The sequence below is a fragment of the Erpetoichthys calabaricus genome, chromosome 1 (assembly GCF_900747795.2).
Source record: "Erpetoichthys calabaricus chromosome 1, fErpCal1.3, whole genome shotgun sequence".
Taxonomy (NCBI): domain Eukaryota; kingdom Metazoa; phylum Chordata; class Cladistia; order Polypteriformes; family Polypteridae; genus Erpetoichthys; species Erpetoichthys calabaricus.
The window spans coordinates 12,157,289-12,171,450 of NC_041394.2; the positions used below are offsets into that span (position 1 = coordinate 12,157,289).

General features: G+C 44.2%; 1 protein-coding gene across 1 annotated transcript in view; it reads left to right on the forward strand.

Moving 5' to 3' along the window:
* The first annotated feature begins 11,140 nt into the window (after positions 1–11,140).
* LOC114644933 (reticulon-2-like) overlaps positions 11,141–14,162 on the forward strand; it is a 32,260-nt gene continuing 29,238 nt past the window's right edge. The window contains exon 1 of the mRNA XM_051934403.1: positions 11,141–11,293. Within this exon, the coding sequence (XP_051790363.1) occupies positions 11,281–11,293 (13 nt within the window). The 5' untranslated portion in view covers positions 11,141–11,280. The remainder of the gene's footprint in view (positions 11,294–14,162) is intronic.

A 14,162-nucleotide genomic window follows, 5' to 3' on the forward strand; every position in this document is an offset into this window, starting at 1 on the left:
TGAAGAAAAGAAAAATAAAAGACAAAATAAGAAATTAAAATAAGACAACATTAGTTAACACTTCAGGTGTCCCTGTTATGTATCTGTGTGTGTGTGTGTGTGTGATTAGACATATAGTGGAGTCCTCAGGTTGGGGTTTCACATTTATGTCTTACTTCAGGTGTCCCTGTTATGTATCTATGTGTGTGTGTGTGTGTATACATGTAAGTGTGTGTGATTAGACATGTAGTGGGGTCCTCTGGTTATGTCCTCACATTTATGTCTTATTTCAGGTGCCCCTGTTGTGTGTGTGTGATTAGACATGTAGTGGGGTCCTCTGGTTAGGGATTCACATCTATATTTTACTTCAGATGTCCCTGTTGTGTGTGTGTGTGTGTGTGTGTGTGTGTGTGTGTGTGGGTGATTAGACATGTAGTGAGGTCCCATGGTTATGTCCTCACATTTATGTCTTACTTCAGGTGCCCCTGTTGTGTGTGTGTGTGTGTGTGTGTGTGTGTGTGTGCGATTAGACATGTAGTGGAGTCCTCAGGTTGGGGTTTCACATTTATGTCTTACTTCAGGTGTCCCTGTTATGTATCTATGTGTGTGTGTGTGCGTGTGTGTGTATACATGTAAGTGTGTGTGATTAGACATGTAGTGGGGTCCTCTGGTTAATGATTCACATCTATATTTTACTTCAGATGTCCCTGTTGTGTGTGTGTGTGTGTGTGTGTGCGTGTGTGTGTGTGTATGGGTGATTAGACATGTAGTGAGGTCCCATGGTTATGTCCTCACATTTATGTCTTACTTTAGGTGCCCCTGTTGTGTGTGTGTGTGTGTGTGTGTGTGTGGGTGGGCGCACAGCTGTATCCCAGGATCCCTTCCTTCAGTGCCGTGTATCACCTGACCAGCTTCCCCAGTTTTCAATGGTCTCCACCGGGTGGCTCACCTGTTCTCTGTTTGTTATTAAATTCCCTGAAGTTTCAGAGTCTGGTACCAAAATGGAGACCGAAGAGCATTCAGTACAAGTCAGAAAGCAAATGACAGAGAAAGAGGGAACAAGGGGGACAAGGCCCCCCTCACTGTGGCATCTCCAGCATGTGGACAGTGTAATCCATAGGTCTTCTCTGATGAAGCCATTCGACGTGTTGATGTGTGTGATGGTGATGGTCGACCAGATGGATCTTCATCAGTTACACTCGCTCTTCACATTCATTGCTGTCTTCACTTCCTTACTGAGCCAACATCCTTCGGTGCATGTGAGCCTTCGGCCAGGTCTGAGGTCGACGGAGATCTGGACCTGGTTTTCTTCAAGGTTTCCTCCCTAAGTTGCCCATGACCCTGTCTCATGTCCTGGTCCCCAACCCCACAGCATGATGCTGCCACCATTAGGCTTGAAATGGTATTGCACAGGTGATGAGCACTGATGTCTACAGTATCTGTCTGGATAGACTGAAGCCTGTGGTCCTCCAGTCATGACGTTAATCCTCGTTTCATCAGACCGGAGACTCTAATTTCTCACAGTTGAAGAGTTTTTATAAACTGCAAGAGTGGGCTTCCATGTGTCTTTAACTAAGAAGAAGCTTCTCTCTGGCCAGTCTGTCATAAAGCCCAGATCGGTGGAGTGTTGCAGTTGATGGTTGACCTTCTGGAAGTTTCTCCCATCTCCACACAAGTTGTCTGGAGCTCAGCAGAACGGACTATTGGGTTCTTCATAATTCTTGGTTCTTCTGCCCTGATTGCTCAGTTTGGCTGGACAGCCGACTCTAACAAAAGTTGTGGTTGTTCCAAAACTTCTTCCATTTAAAAATCATGGAGTGCAACCAAGCTTTTGTGAACCTTCAGTGCTGGTGAATTTTTTTTTTGAAGCCTTGCCCAGATCTGTCCCTCAAGACAGGAAATCCTGCAGGCAATTCGTTTGACCTCATGGTTTCAGTTTTTGACTCAGTTGTGGGACCTTCTATGGAAAGTGAAAAAGTATGAAGAGAGCAGGAGAGCCAACGATCCCTTGTGGTGCTCCAGTGTTGCTCACACAGTCCTTGAGTCTCACAAATGGCGGTCTGCACGACAGACGGACTAACAACAGCTCTGGGCCTTTCCTCATCTGTGCCATCAACTGAATGGACTACCGGTGGACTCCAACATCTCAATAATTGATGATCAATAGGGGGGGGGGGGGGGTGCACCTGAGCCAAAGCAAAGGGTCTGAAAACTTATAGAAATGTCATATTTCAGCCTCTTTATTTGTAATTCATTTTCAAAGAATCCTAAAATCCTCTTTAAACTTTGTAATTATGGGTGTTGCTTGATGGAGGAAAAAAAAAAGGTTTCAAAGTAACAAAATGTGGACAAAGTGCAGGGGTCCGAATACGCAGTGATGGCACCGTAGACCCCTCAGCTCTGACCTTTAGACTCCAGCTTTGAATTCAAAATGGAACTTAACTGTCGACTGGCGCCCCCTCCTGGGCAACTTCACACACTGGGATGATTACCAGTAGGTTAGACTCCATTTGCCCTCTCTGTACATTAGGATAAGTGGTGTAGGAAAACAGATGAATTATTGAATAGACTCGTTAGATTTAAAATTCATAAATAAGATAAATGTAAGCATAACATTGGAAGAATGACGGGAAACACAAATGTCCACTCCTGTGTGCTCCGAGACAAGGGGCAGACGTGTAGTAATAATAATAATAATAATAATAATAATAATAATAATAATAATAACTGTTTACATTCATATAGCACTTCTCTCAATCATAATAAAAATAATAATTTTTTACATTCATATAGCTCAATCATAATAATAGTTATCAATATTTATATTCTTATAGCACTTTCCTCATTAATAATTATCTATCTATCTATCTATCTATCTATCTATCTATCTATCTATCTATCTATCTATCTATTATATAGTGTCTTTCATATCTATCTATCTATCTATCTATCTATCTATCTATCTATCTATCTATCTATCTATCTATCTATCTATCTATCTATCTATCTATCTATCTATTATATAGTGCCTTTCATATCTATCTATCTATCTATCTATCTATCTATCTATCTATCTATCTATACAGGTCAGTCGTAAGCTTTGAAGCCAAGTCTTGAAAGCCACCAGGTACAGTAGCAGCACTAACCCCTGTGTCACCGTAATGTCCTCCCATTATGGTGACATGTTTGCAGCTCTTCTGTAGGTTCCAGTGAACAGACTGTTGTAGTAAAAGACCTGAATTGATCTTTCGGTTCATTAGGTTTCAGTTTGACCTTTGGCGATGCCAGTAATTAATTAAAACGATCACCTGGGGGCGCCAGATTAATGTAGCAGATGTAAGAGGTCTCTGTTTCACCTTCCAGCTGGGATGCTAAGATTATGAAGAGATCTGTGCAATTCATAAATTGGCCAAAGTCTACATTAAAAACTCCCAAATCCCCCTACTCCAGAAACAACTTCATGATAGTAGTCACGGGTTCAGAGAAACTGCTTTCATTAAACATATTAAATTTCCACAATAACTGAACTCCCTCCAGCGGCCCTAGAGGTCTCCGGTATGTTCCAGATGTTCCAACTACAATTCCCCTGCAGCCCTGCGTGAGTCCAGACCTGTGCAGCAGAAGACGTATGCTGCCACCTGGTGTACTGAAGGACCACATTACCCCAGCAGGCAGTCCTCCGCTGCCTGTCATTGTATTGGGGTCCCATCCAGTAAAGGTACCACCCTGCCACTTATTTGCACTCCCTTCGAGGTGCACTCCATGAATGGATGGCACTCTTTACATTACCTCAGTTACTACAGTAGGAGCAGACATTGAGCCCAGGTCCTGGAAGCCATGCGACAGAAGCACTAACCACTGTGCCACCTGTATGCCCTCCCTGTATAGATTATATTTTTGATTACATTGACAGAAGACACCCCCCGCGATCTCTGATGTATTAATAAAGTGCCATTTTCTGGCTCTGTGCCCTCATGCCCGCTCCCTGCTCCATTCCTAAGTGGTGGCATGCTGCGTCTGGACTGGTGCCCTCTGCCATTGTTTTACACCCTGAGTTTTCCGTTCCAGTCTCGTAGGAGGCCTGCTTCTTCTTGTCCACAATCAGCTTTCATGCCAGTTGTTTCATGCCAACATGTGCAGATCTTCACGCTGACTTTGGAGGCTTCATGTTCAGTCAGCACTTTAACAAATCGGCCCAGATGATGCTGTCATTCCTCTGCACTCCCGACTGTCATCACGTGTACTTGACTCCATTAAGGAGACCCCAGGTCGACTATCGATCCCCCCTCTCCATGGTTTCCCTGGTAACCGTCCTCTCGAGACTAACTGAGTCATCAGCTTCAGACACGGCCTTGCTGAGTAAGCCTGGCGTGGAGTTAACAGCCCACATCTCTGCTCCAATCTTCCTATCCTTCACATCTGAAGCCAATCTGTGATGAGGGTCTGCAGAGCAGGGAATGGCAAGTGACCGGGAAGACTTGACGCTGGCTTGTGAAAAATAAAAGTGGCCCTTTTGAAGGTAGCGAGTGACCTAAAAGAGCAACGTAAAGTGCAAAAGTCCAGTGAGGTAGGGAGCACCACCACAGCATGGCGCTATATTGGTGTCAGCGGTGGGATGAGGAGACGGCAATTGTTGCAGATACCTAAAATGGACTTGCTGGACTCTTCTGAGAGGCTGAGATCTGGGATCAGGAATGCAGAAAGGAAGACAGCTGAGAGGCCACAATCTGCTCTATTCCAAATTTAAAATTTCAGTTTTCTCTTTCATGTCCGTTTTGGTCCATTTTGGTTAATCGTGTTCTTGGTGTTAATTACTTCCATTATTCCAATTTTCGTATTACTTTGATGTATTATTTCATTTCTATGCGTCTTTGATTGTCCCACTATGTGCCTTGAGTTTTATTAGTGGTCCCCGAAGAGGTGGCCATCACCATCAAGTGACTTCCCTCGGTCATATCAAGGCAGAGAAAAAAAACCAACAGTCCCCTGCAGTTCATTGAATGCGCTCGGTGTTTGGTGAGTTTATTGCTCCTTTCGATTGTTTGTGATTGACTGCATTTTTGTATCGGGAGGGAAGAAAAACAGATAATTAGTTTTCTTGAGGAAACCGAGAGATGCAAACCAAAGGTAAAACAAAGGAAAATAAAAATAAAACGAAGCAACCGAAATCCAGAGCAGACGCAAAAATCACAGTCAATCAAGAGGCAATAAGTCATAAACCAGGCAAGACGTGCGAAGCCATCACACGGGAAATTACAAATGTAAATGAGGTTTTATCTGCTGATCACATAAAGCTCAGCAAACGCCTGACCTTTAATCCCATCTTCTGGTTAGGTCAAAGGTCATGACCTGCAATTGCTTTGTCTTGGCTATGACTTTAACCTGCGTCCAGCTCTGCAAGCGGGTTGGGGGGGGCAGGGTGTTATCAGGGGGTGGCACTCCAGCCACCATAAAAAAAAAAAAACTCACCCTGTCCCAGTGTGGAGCTGAGGGCTCACCCGCTGCCCTCGGGTCCCAATCCGGATGGTTTGTCATGTGGTGGGTCCGGCAACGCCTGTAATCAGTGTATGCTCTCCACCTCCTCCTCCTCCTCCTCCATGACCCCAGAGACCACGCCCCTAGAAACGTGGGATGTGACCCTGACAACTGTACACAAAATGGCTTCCCCGACAGGAAAAGGCTACAAAACCTCAATTTTCATCTAAGATCGGAGTATTAAATCCATAGGTCTGATCGCAGCCTGATTATTTGGGTGGTCATCTACCAGGTAACTCTTGTGATTGGTCGACAAATATCCGCCCCACCCTCTCAGTTGCAAGACGCAGGTCATAGACATGTTATATAGTATTTGCCATATATACAGTATATATATATATATATATATATATATATATATATATATATATATATATATATATATATATATTCATTGCGTTCGTAGTCTGTGTCACAATCTGATTGTATGGGTGGTTACCTACCAGGTAACGCTTGTGTTTGGCCAGCAAGTCGGCTAACATCCGCCACGATGCCCTCAGTTGTGAGAAGCAGATCATAGTATATATATATATATATATATATATATATATATATGTATACCCTAATTGTATATTAGGGTATTATAATAATATATGTATATATATTGTGGAAGATTCAGCCGGACACAAACAGACCACGAGGCAAACATCCCAAAAACACCCACATTCATTTTCCTTACGGCTTTACAGCACCACACACAATGCACAAATCAGCACAAATAGCTCACAGTCCTTTCTTTCCTTTCCCCTTCTTCTTATTCTTCTGCCGCCTCCACTCCTCTCCTCATAAGCTCTGTCTTCTACCTCCCGACTCCGGCTCCCCGAATGGAGTGAGGCGACCCCTTTTATAATACACACGGATGTGCTCCAGGTCCTTGATGGCCTATAGATCCCAAACTCCAACTTCCATGAAGTCCTGTGGGAGTGCGAGGCACCATTGAAACCCAGGGGGGCTGCCATCTAGTGCTCCGTGGGTAATGCTTTGGGTAGGCTGGCTCCCCCAGACCTCCCAGTGTGGAGGTGTCTGCCACAATACATATACAGAAGAGAGAATTACGCATCCCACCTCCTCCTGATGTTCACACAATAGTCCAGACTTGGAGTTGTCTTTTTATACTGGGTGGGCCTGATGAATTATAGAAGTGTCAATGTTTGGGTTCCACCAGCTGTTGGAATGATAAATGCAATGCATTTTATTATTGATGGAATATCAAATTCAATGCATATGTCTCTGTTATAAGCCATTTGGTATAGGATTCATAAAAGCAGTGTCAATGCTTGGGTTGCCCCAGCTGCTGGAATGATAAATTCAATGCATTTTATTGCTGATGGAATATCAAATTCAATGCATACATCTCTGTTATAAGCCATTTGGTATAGGATTCATAACAGCAGTGTCAATGCTTGGGTTGCACCAGCTGTTGGAATGATAAATGCAATGCATTTTATTATTGATGGAATATCAAATTCAATGCATATGTCTCTGTTATAAGCCATTTGGTATAGGATTCATAAAAGCAGTGTCAATGCTTGGGTTGCCCCAGCTGCTGGAATGATAAATTCAATGCATTTTATTGCTGATGGAATCTCAAATTCAATGCATACATCTCTGTTATAAGCCATTTGGTATAGGATTCATAACAGCAGTGTCAATGCTTGGGTTGCACCAGCTGTTGGAATGATAAATTCAATGCATTTTATTGCTGATGGAATATCAAATTCAATGCATACATCTCTGTTATAAGCCATTTGGTATAGGATTCATAACAGCAGTGTCAATGCTTGGGTTGCACCAGCTGTTGGAATGATAAATGCAATGCATTTTATTACTGATGGAATATCACATTCAATGCATATGTCTCTGTTATAAGCCATTTGGTATAGGATTCATAACAGCAGTGTCAATGCTTGGGTTGCAGCAGCTGTTGGAATGATAAATGCAATGCATTTTATTTCTGATGGAATATCAAATTCAATGCATATGTCTCTGTTATAAGCCATTTGGTATAGGATTCATAACAGCAGTGTCAATGCTTGGGTTGCACCAGCTGTTGGAATGATAAATGCAATGCATTTTATTTCTGATGGAATATCAAATTCAATGCATATGTCTCTGTTATAAGCCATTTGGTATGTGATTCATAAAAGCAGTGTCAATGCTTGGGTTGCACCAGCTGTTGGAATGATAAATGCAATGCATTTTATTACTAATGGAATATCAAATTCAATGCATATGTCTCTGTTATAAGCCATTTGGTATAGGATTCATAACAGCAGTGTCAATGCTTGGGTTGCAGCAGCTGTTGGAATGATAAATGCAATGCATTTTATTTCTGATGGAATATCAAATTCAATGCATATGTCTCTGTTATAAGCCATTTGGTATAGGATTCATAAAAGCAGTGTCAATGCTTGGGTTGCACCAGCTGTTGGAATGATAAATGCAATGCATTTTATTACCAAAAATGTTTGTGATGCACCATCATGACAGAGACTTAGCCATCAGACAGACACACAGACGCACCGATGCTTTTCCTTTTATTAAGATGGATATCTGTGCTCGCCATCTAATAAAAGAATTAGAATTATTTAAAGGTAAAATGTTTCCACAGTCAGTACTGCGCCATAATAAGAAGAGAACTTCAAGAAGCTCACCAGGGCCGCTAGATATAACTAAGAGCAATGTGGGATTCCCCTGGAGATGAACGCTAAATGCTGTCCTTCATCTGTCTTGACAGGTCTTCATCACTGTAGTTCCTTTCTCATGGCCAATGCAGATGCTCATCCGTTCAGTTCGCTTCCCACTCTCGCTTTACCACCTTCCTCCTTTTGAAAAAAGAAAAATGTCGCAATTTATGCAAAAGACCTCAGAAACTGAACGTTCAGCTGTCCATCATCACCCATTCATTCCAAAACAGCACATATGGGTGGTCTTCTTTGCCCACGCCAGCAGACCAGACAGACAAGTGGCAAACAGATATGTGGCACTGCCTCACTGCTGTTGTAGTGTGGACGGTGCTACTGGGTAAAGAAACTTCAACTCCCAGCACTCCCTGCAAGTGCCTCTGATTGGTCGTCGGCTGAGGTTACAGGGGCTGCTGGGTACAAGGAGGCTGGTGCGACATTTAAAAGTGGCCCAGTGATACAAAAAGAGGGGAAGTCTTTTGTGTTTCATGTCTGGAGTTTCCTGTCTGTTCTGATACCTGTGGATTTTTGTTTAGTCCGGGATCGTCTCCAATTTTGGGTGTATGTGTGGTCTGTCTGGTGTCTTCCTGCTATGTGAGGACTGTCCGAGGATTTGTTATCATCCTGTGAAGAAAGGAGCGCTCCTGATCCTATTCACCCATCTTCATCTCATGAAGTCATACCGGTAGGACTGACCTCTACATTCCCATTCGACGTGCTGATCTCTGGAATGTCTACCTCCATCATTGCATTTCATCAGTTGCCATTTTCCATGGACTTTATAGGGAGTGATTTTTGTTTGTGGTTTGATTGTACGTCGGCATAAGGGGAACTGAGGTGGGATCGTTTAGCGTGTAGTTAGCCAGTTAGTCAGTCATTGTCGAACCTGCTATATCCCAACACAGGGTCACGGGGGTTAGCTGGAGCCAATCCCAGCCAACACAGGGCGCAAGGCAGGAACAAACCTCGGGCAGGGTGCCAGCCCACCGCAGGGCTATGCAGGAAGCTTTTTTTCCCTTTTTTTTTTTTCGGCTGCACAGGAGTAAAAATAGTTGAGTGTTTGAAAAATGACATGGCCACCAGGGGGTGCCAGAGAACCCCAAACCCAAGACACAGTATAACACCACACATTATATGAATAAAATAAAGTAATATTTAGTCCAGCAAGCACCTTTTACAGAAATCTTTCTGCTGGAACCAATCCCAGCCAGCATAGGGCACAAGGCAGGAACAAACCCCCGTGCAGGGTGCCAGCCCACCGCAGGGCACACACACACACATACTAGAGACAATTTCGGATCGCCAATGCACCCAACCTGCATGACTTTGGACTGTGGGAGGAAACCCACGCAGACACGGGGAGAACATGCTAACTCCACGTATGGAGGACCTGGGAAGCGAACCCAGGTCTCCTAACTGTGAGGCAGCAGCGCTACCCACTGTAACATATTGTATTACTGAAAATGCCTGTAATGCGCCATGTGTTGGAGAGACAAATGCAATACGTTTTATTCTTGCAAATGTTTGTGTTGTGCCATCTGTTGGAATGACAAATGCAATGCAATTTATTAGTACAAATGTTTGTGATAAACCTTCTGTACAAATGACAAATGCAATGTTTGTTGTTGACACAAATGTTTGTGATGTGCCAGCTGTTGGAATGCCAAATGTAATGATTTTCCATCCATCCATCCATTTTCCAACCCGCTGAATCCGAACACAGGGTCACGGGGGTCTGCTGGAGCCAATCCCAGCCAACACAGGGCACAAGGCAGGAACCAATCCCGGGCAGGGTGCTAACCCACTGCAGGACACACACAAACACACTCACACCCCAAGCACACACTAGGGCCAATTTAGAATCGCCAATCTACCTAACCTGCATGTCTTTGGACTGTGGGAGGAAACCGGAGCGCCCGGAGGAAACCCACGCAGACACGGGGAGAACATGCAAACTCCACGCAGGGAGGACCCGGGAAGCGAACCCAGGTCTCCTAACTGCAAGGCAGCAGCGCCACCCACTGCGCCACCGTGCTGCCCTGCAATGATTTTATTACTCCAAATGTTTGTGATGCACCCTCTCTTGGAATGACAGAGACATAACCATCAGACACCACTGCGCCACCGTGCCACCCGCGTGTAGTTATATTTCGTTTATTAGTGTTTAATATATTTGTTAATTGTTGCTTTATTACCGGTTGCTTTTTGTTTTTTGTCTCCGCTTGTGAGTGTGTGCAGGTCAGGCCAAGGGTTGGTGCGTGGTGGGTGTGTCCCACCCAAAAAAAAAAAATCACCCTCGATAAATCTTGAATCGCTACAAGACATCGTTATTGGAAGTGCAATGAAGAAAAATAAAAGTCATCTTAGCTGAACCCGGAGCTGTCTGTGTGTCATTGTGTCTGGGGTTTGGGGGCTCAGTGATGCCCCCTACAGGCCATGCTATGCTAAACTACAAAACGATCCTCCTCGGCAGCAGTTCTACCTTGAGGCTTCATAACAGAGTTGAGCCCTCCGTTGAGTACGTCTTTGAAGAATAAAGTCACAGACCACCCCCCCCCACAACTAACAAGGGCACACATTGTCACCTGGCCAGGTCTCTTAAAGCTGTCACAAGTCTATCTGGGCTCCGTTTGTAATTCCATGACGCTGTGAAGTGCTGTCGGATTTCTTTCAACACGTCTTGCTCTCATTTAATTTGTTATACAAGTCTCATTGTTACAAAAATTGATTAAATAACTAAAAAAGTGTGAAGGGCACCTGACCCTCTGTCTTAATATGTCTCTTCAGCCCACAGCGTCTGTTCCTAAATAAAGCTGACGTGTCCCTCAGCGCCACAGCAGGAGCGCCAGAGACTCCGGGACACTCCTCTGCAGCCTTATAGAGTTTCCCACAGACCACCCCCCCCCCACACACTACCAGTGCAGGGGTCACAAAGCAGGTGGGACTCCAGGCGGGATTGGCTGGATATAATTAGGCAGACTGGCCTTGGTTTTGCTGAGCAAACAGTTTGGGCTAAAAACAGTCCTGAGCAGAAGTGTGCAGCGGAGAGAGGCGAGGCGAGGCCGTGGGAGACCCTCACAAGATGACCAGCCAAGGTGAGTGCGTCCACGCCGGCCAGTAAGGGGGTCTGGCCAGAACTTTTTAAAATGTGTGCTTGGCGAGAAGCAGAGTTAAGTTTGGGCACGCGGGTGGTGGTATGCTGGGCTGTGGCACACAACTACCCGGGGCTTTGAGGGCAGAGCAGAGCAGATTGGGCCTTTGTTGGTCCTTGGCAATGGCGCCAAGACACTTGGAGACTGTCAGACGTCGGATCGTGTGAATAAAGTTACAGTTAAACAGTCGAGCTTTCACTCTCTCTCTGATGTTCTCAAGCTGGGCGCCCGAGGCACTGAGTGAGACGGGTGAAGAGTGAAGGCACGAACAGGTGCTTGAGCTCCTCTGACGGGTGAAAGGGCAGCTATCTGTGGAGACGATGAGAAGCAGGCTGTGGATTGTTTTGAATGATTAAATAAAAAAAATGAGAGGCCGGCCCTCGGTGTGGACTGCTGAGGGGTTAAATAATCAAATTAAATCAAATAGCCTTGTATTGTCAATTCACTATATGTGCAGAACATCCATCCATTATCCAATCCGCTATGTCCTAACTACAGGGTCATGGGGGTCTGCTGGAGCCAATCCCAGCCAACACAGGGCGCAAGGCAGGAAACAAACCCCGGGCAGGGCACACACACCCACACACCAAGCACACACTAGGGACAATTTAGGATCGCCAGTGCACCTAACCTGCATGTCTTTGGACTGTGAAAGTAATAAAATGCATTGTATTTGTCATTCCAACAGATGGTCCATCACAAACATACATAGTAATAAAACACATTGCTACAATTGTTTTTGATGCTCCATCCATCGGAATGACAAATGCAGAGTGAATGTCTCAGTTATATGGCATTTGGTATAGGGTTGATAATAGCATAGTTAATGTTTGTGATATGCCATCTGTTGGAATGACAAATGCAATGCATTTTATTTCAAAAATGTTTGTGGTATTCCATCCATCCATCCATTATCCAACCCGCTATGTCCTAACTACAGGGTCATGGGAGTCTGCTGGAGCCAATCCCAGCCAACACAGGGCGCAAGGCAGGAAACAAACCCCGGGCAGGGCACACACACCCACACACCAGGGACAATTTAGGATCGCCAGTGCACCTAACCTGCATGTCTTTGGACTGTGAAAATAATAAAATGCATTGTATTTGTCATTCCAACAGATGGTCCATCACAAACATACATAGTAATAAAACACATTGCTACAATTGTTTTTGATGCTCCATCTATCGTAATGACAAATGTAGAGTGTATGTCTCAGTTATATGGCATTTGGTATAGGGTTCATAATAGAATAGTTAATGTTTGTGATATGCCATCTGTTGGAATGACAAATGCAATGCATTTTATTTCAAAAATGTTTGTGGTATTCCATCCATCCATCCATTATCCTAACTACAGGGTCATGAGGGTCTGCTGGAGCCAATCCCAGCCAACACAGGGCGCAAGGCAGGAAACAAACCACGGGCAGGGCACACACACCCACACACCAGGGACAATTTAGGATCGGCAATGCACCTAACCTGCATGTCTTTGGACTGTGGGAGGAAACCCACACAGACACGGGGAGAACATGCAAACTCCACGCAGGGTGGACCCGGGAAGCGAAGCCATAGGTCTCCTAACTGCGAGGCAGCAGCGCTACCCACTGCGCCACCGTGCCTCCTGCAGAACATACAGGAGAATCGAAATACTAAGTCACAATACAAAAGCAGGTGTTTCAAGGAGACGCGCTGTGTTGGACTTTATATGACGGGGCACAATCTGCCATAAAGCTCGACTGAATGAACTTCATGAGAAGAGATGCAATCCCACTGCTGACACCCTGCGTCACCCTGAGCAAGTGTGCCAACCTGATGTCACTCAGGTTATTAAGAGTAGGCAATGTGATTGTTCTCTTTTGTCATGAAAGATGCTATATAAAATGAAAAGGTGGGCTCTCTGAGTGACCCCTTCAGTTGGCTTAAACTCGTAACTCGACAAAAAGGAAAACGTAAAGGTACCTCAGGGCGGTGCAGCATGGTGGTGTAGTGCTGTTACCTCAAAGAGCCAGTAACAATAATCATCATCATCATCATCAAATATTTCATTTATACAGTGCCATCCCTTTGCTCAAAGCATCCAGGGTTCAAATCATGAACATGATGATGGTCTCCATGGAGTTGGCTTGTTCTCTCCATGCCTGTGTGGGATTTTCTTCCTGCAGGCTCAAAGATGTCTGACGCTGTTGTTAAGGCCCACCAAAGACCGTAAACTGGATTAAGCAGGCCTGACATATGAGATGTTACATGAAATAATCAAAGCAATCCATTGATAGCTTTTTACTCATTGTTATAACACCCCAGAGGAAGGTGCTATATAAAGTAAGGTTGATCCATTGTTTTATGATGAGCTCTTGTGATATGTAATATGAAAGACAGAATATGATGTGAGATCAAATTCATTATATGCAGTGAACATATGAAGTAATGATATAGATCACCAGCCCTGCTACCCACCTAAGATGGGAAAAAATGTAAATAATCAATAAAGACCTCAGAGTTAATATTTGCAGTGCACCATCTATTGGAATGTACAGTACTTTGTTACGTATGTAATTAAAAAATGCATTGCATTTGTCATTTGTACAGAAGGTTCAGCACAAACATTTGTACTAATAAAGTGCATTGCTACAAATGTTTGTGATGCACCATTTGTTGGAATGACAAATTAAATGCATTTTATTACTAATCTTTTGGAATGACAGAGACATAACCATCAGACACACACATAGCTGCTCATCCTTTTATAAAGATTGACATTTGTGTTCCCCATCTAAGATGGGCTGAAAACTAAGTAATCACCACAGACCTCAGT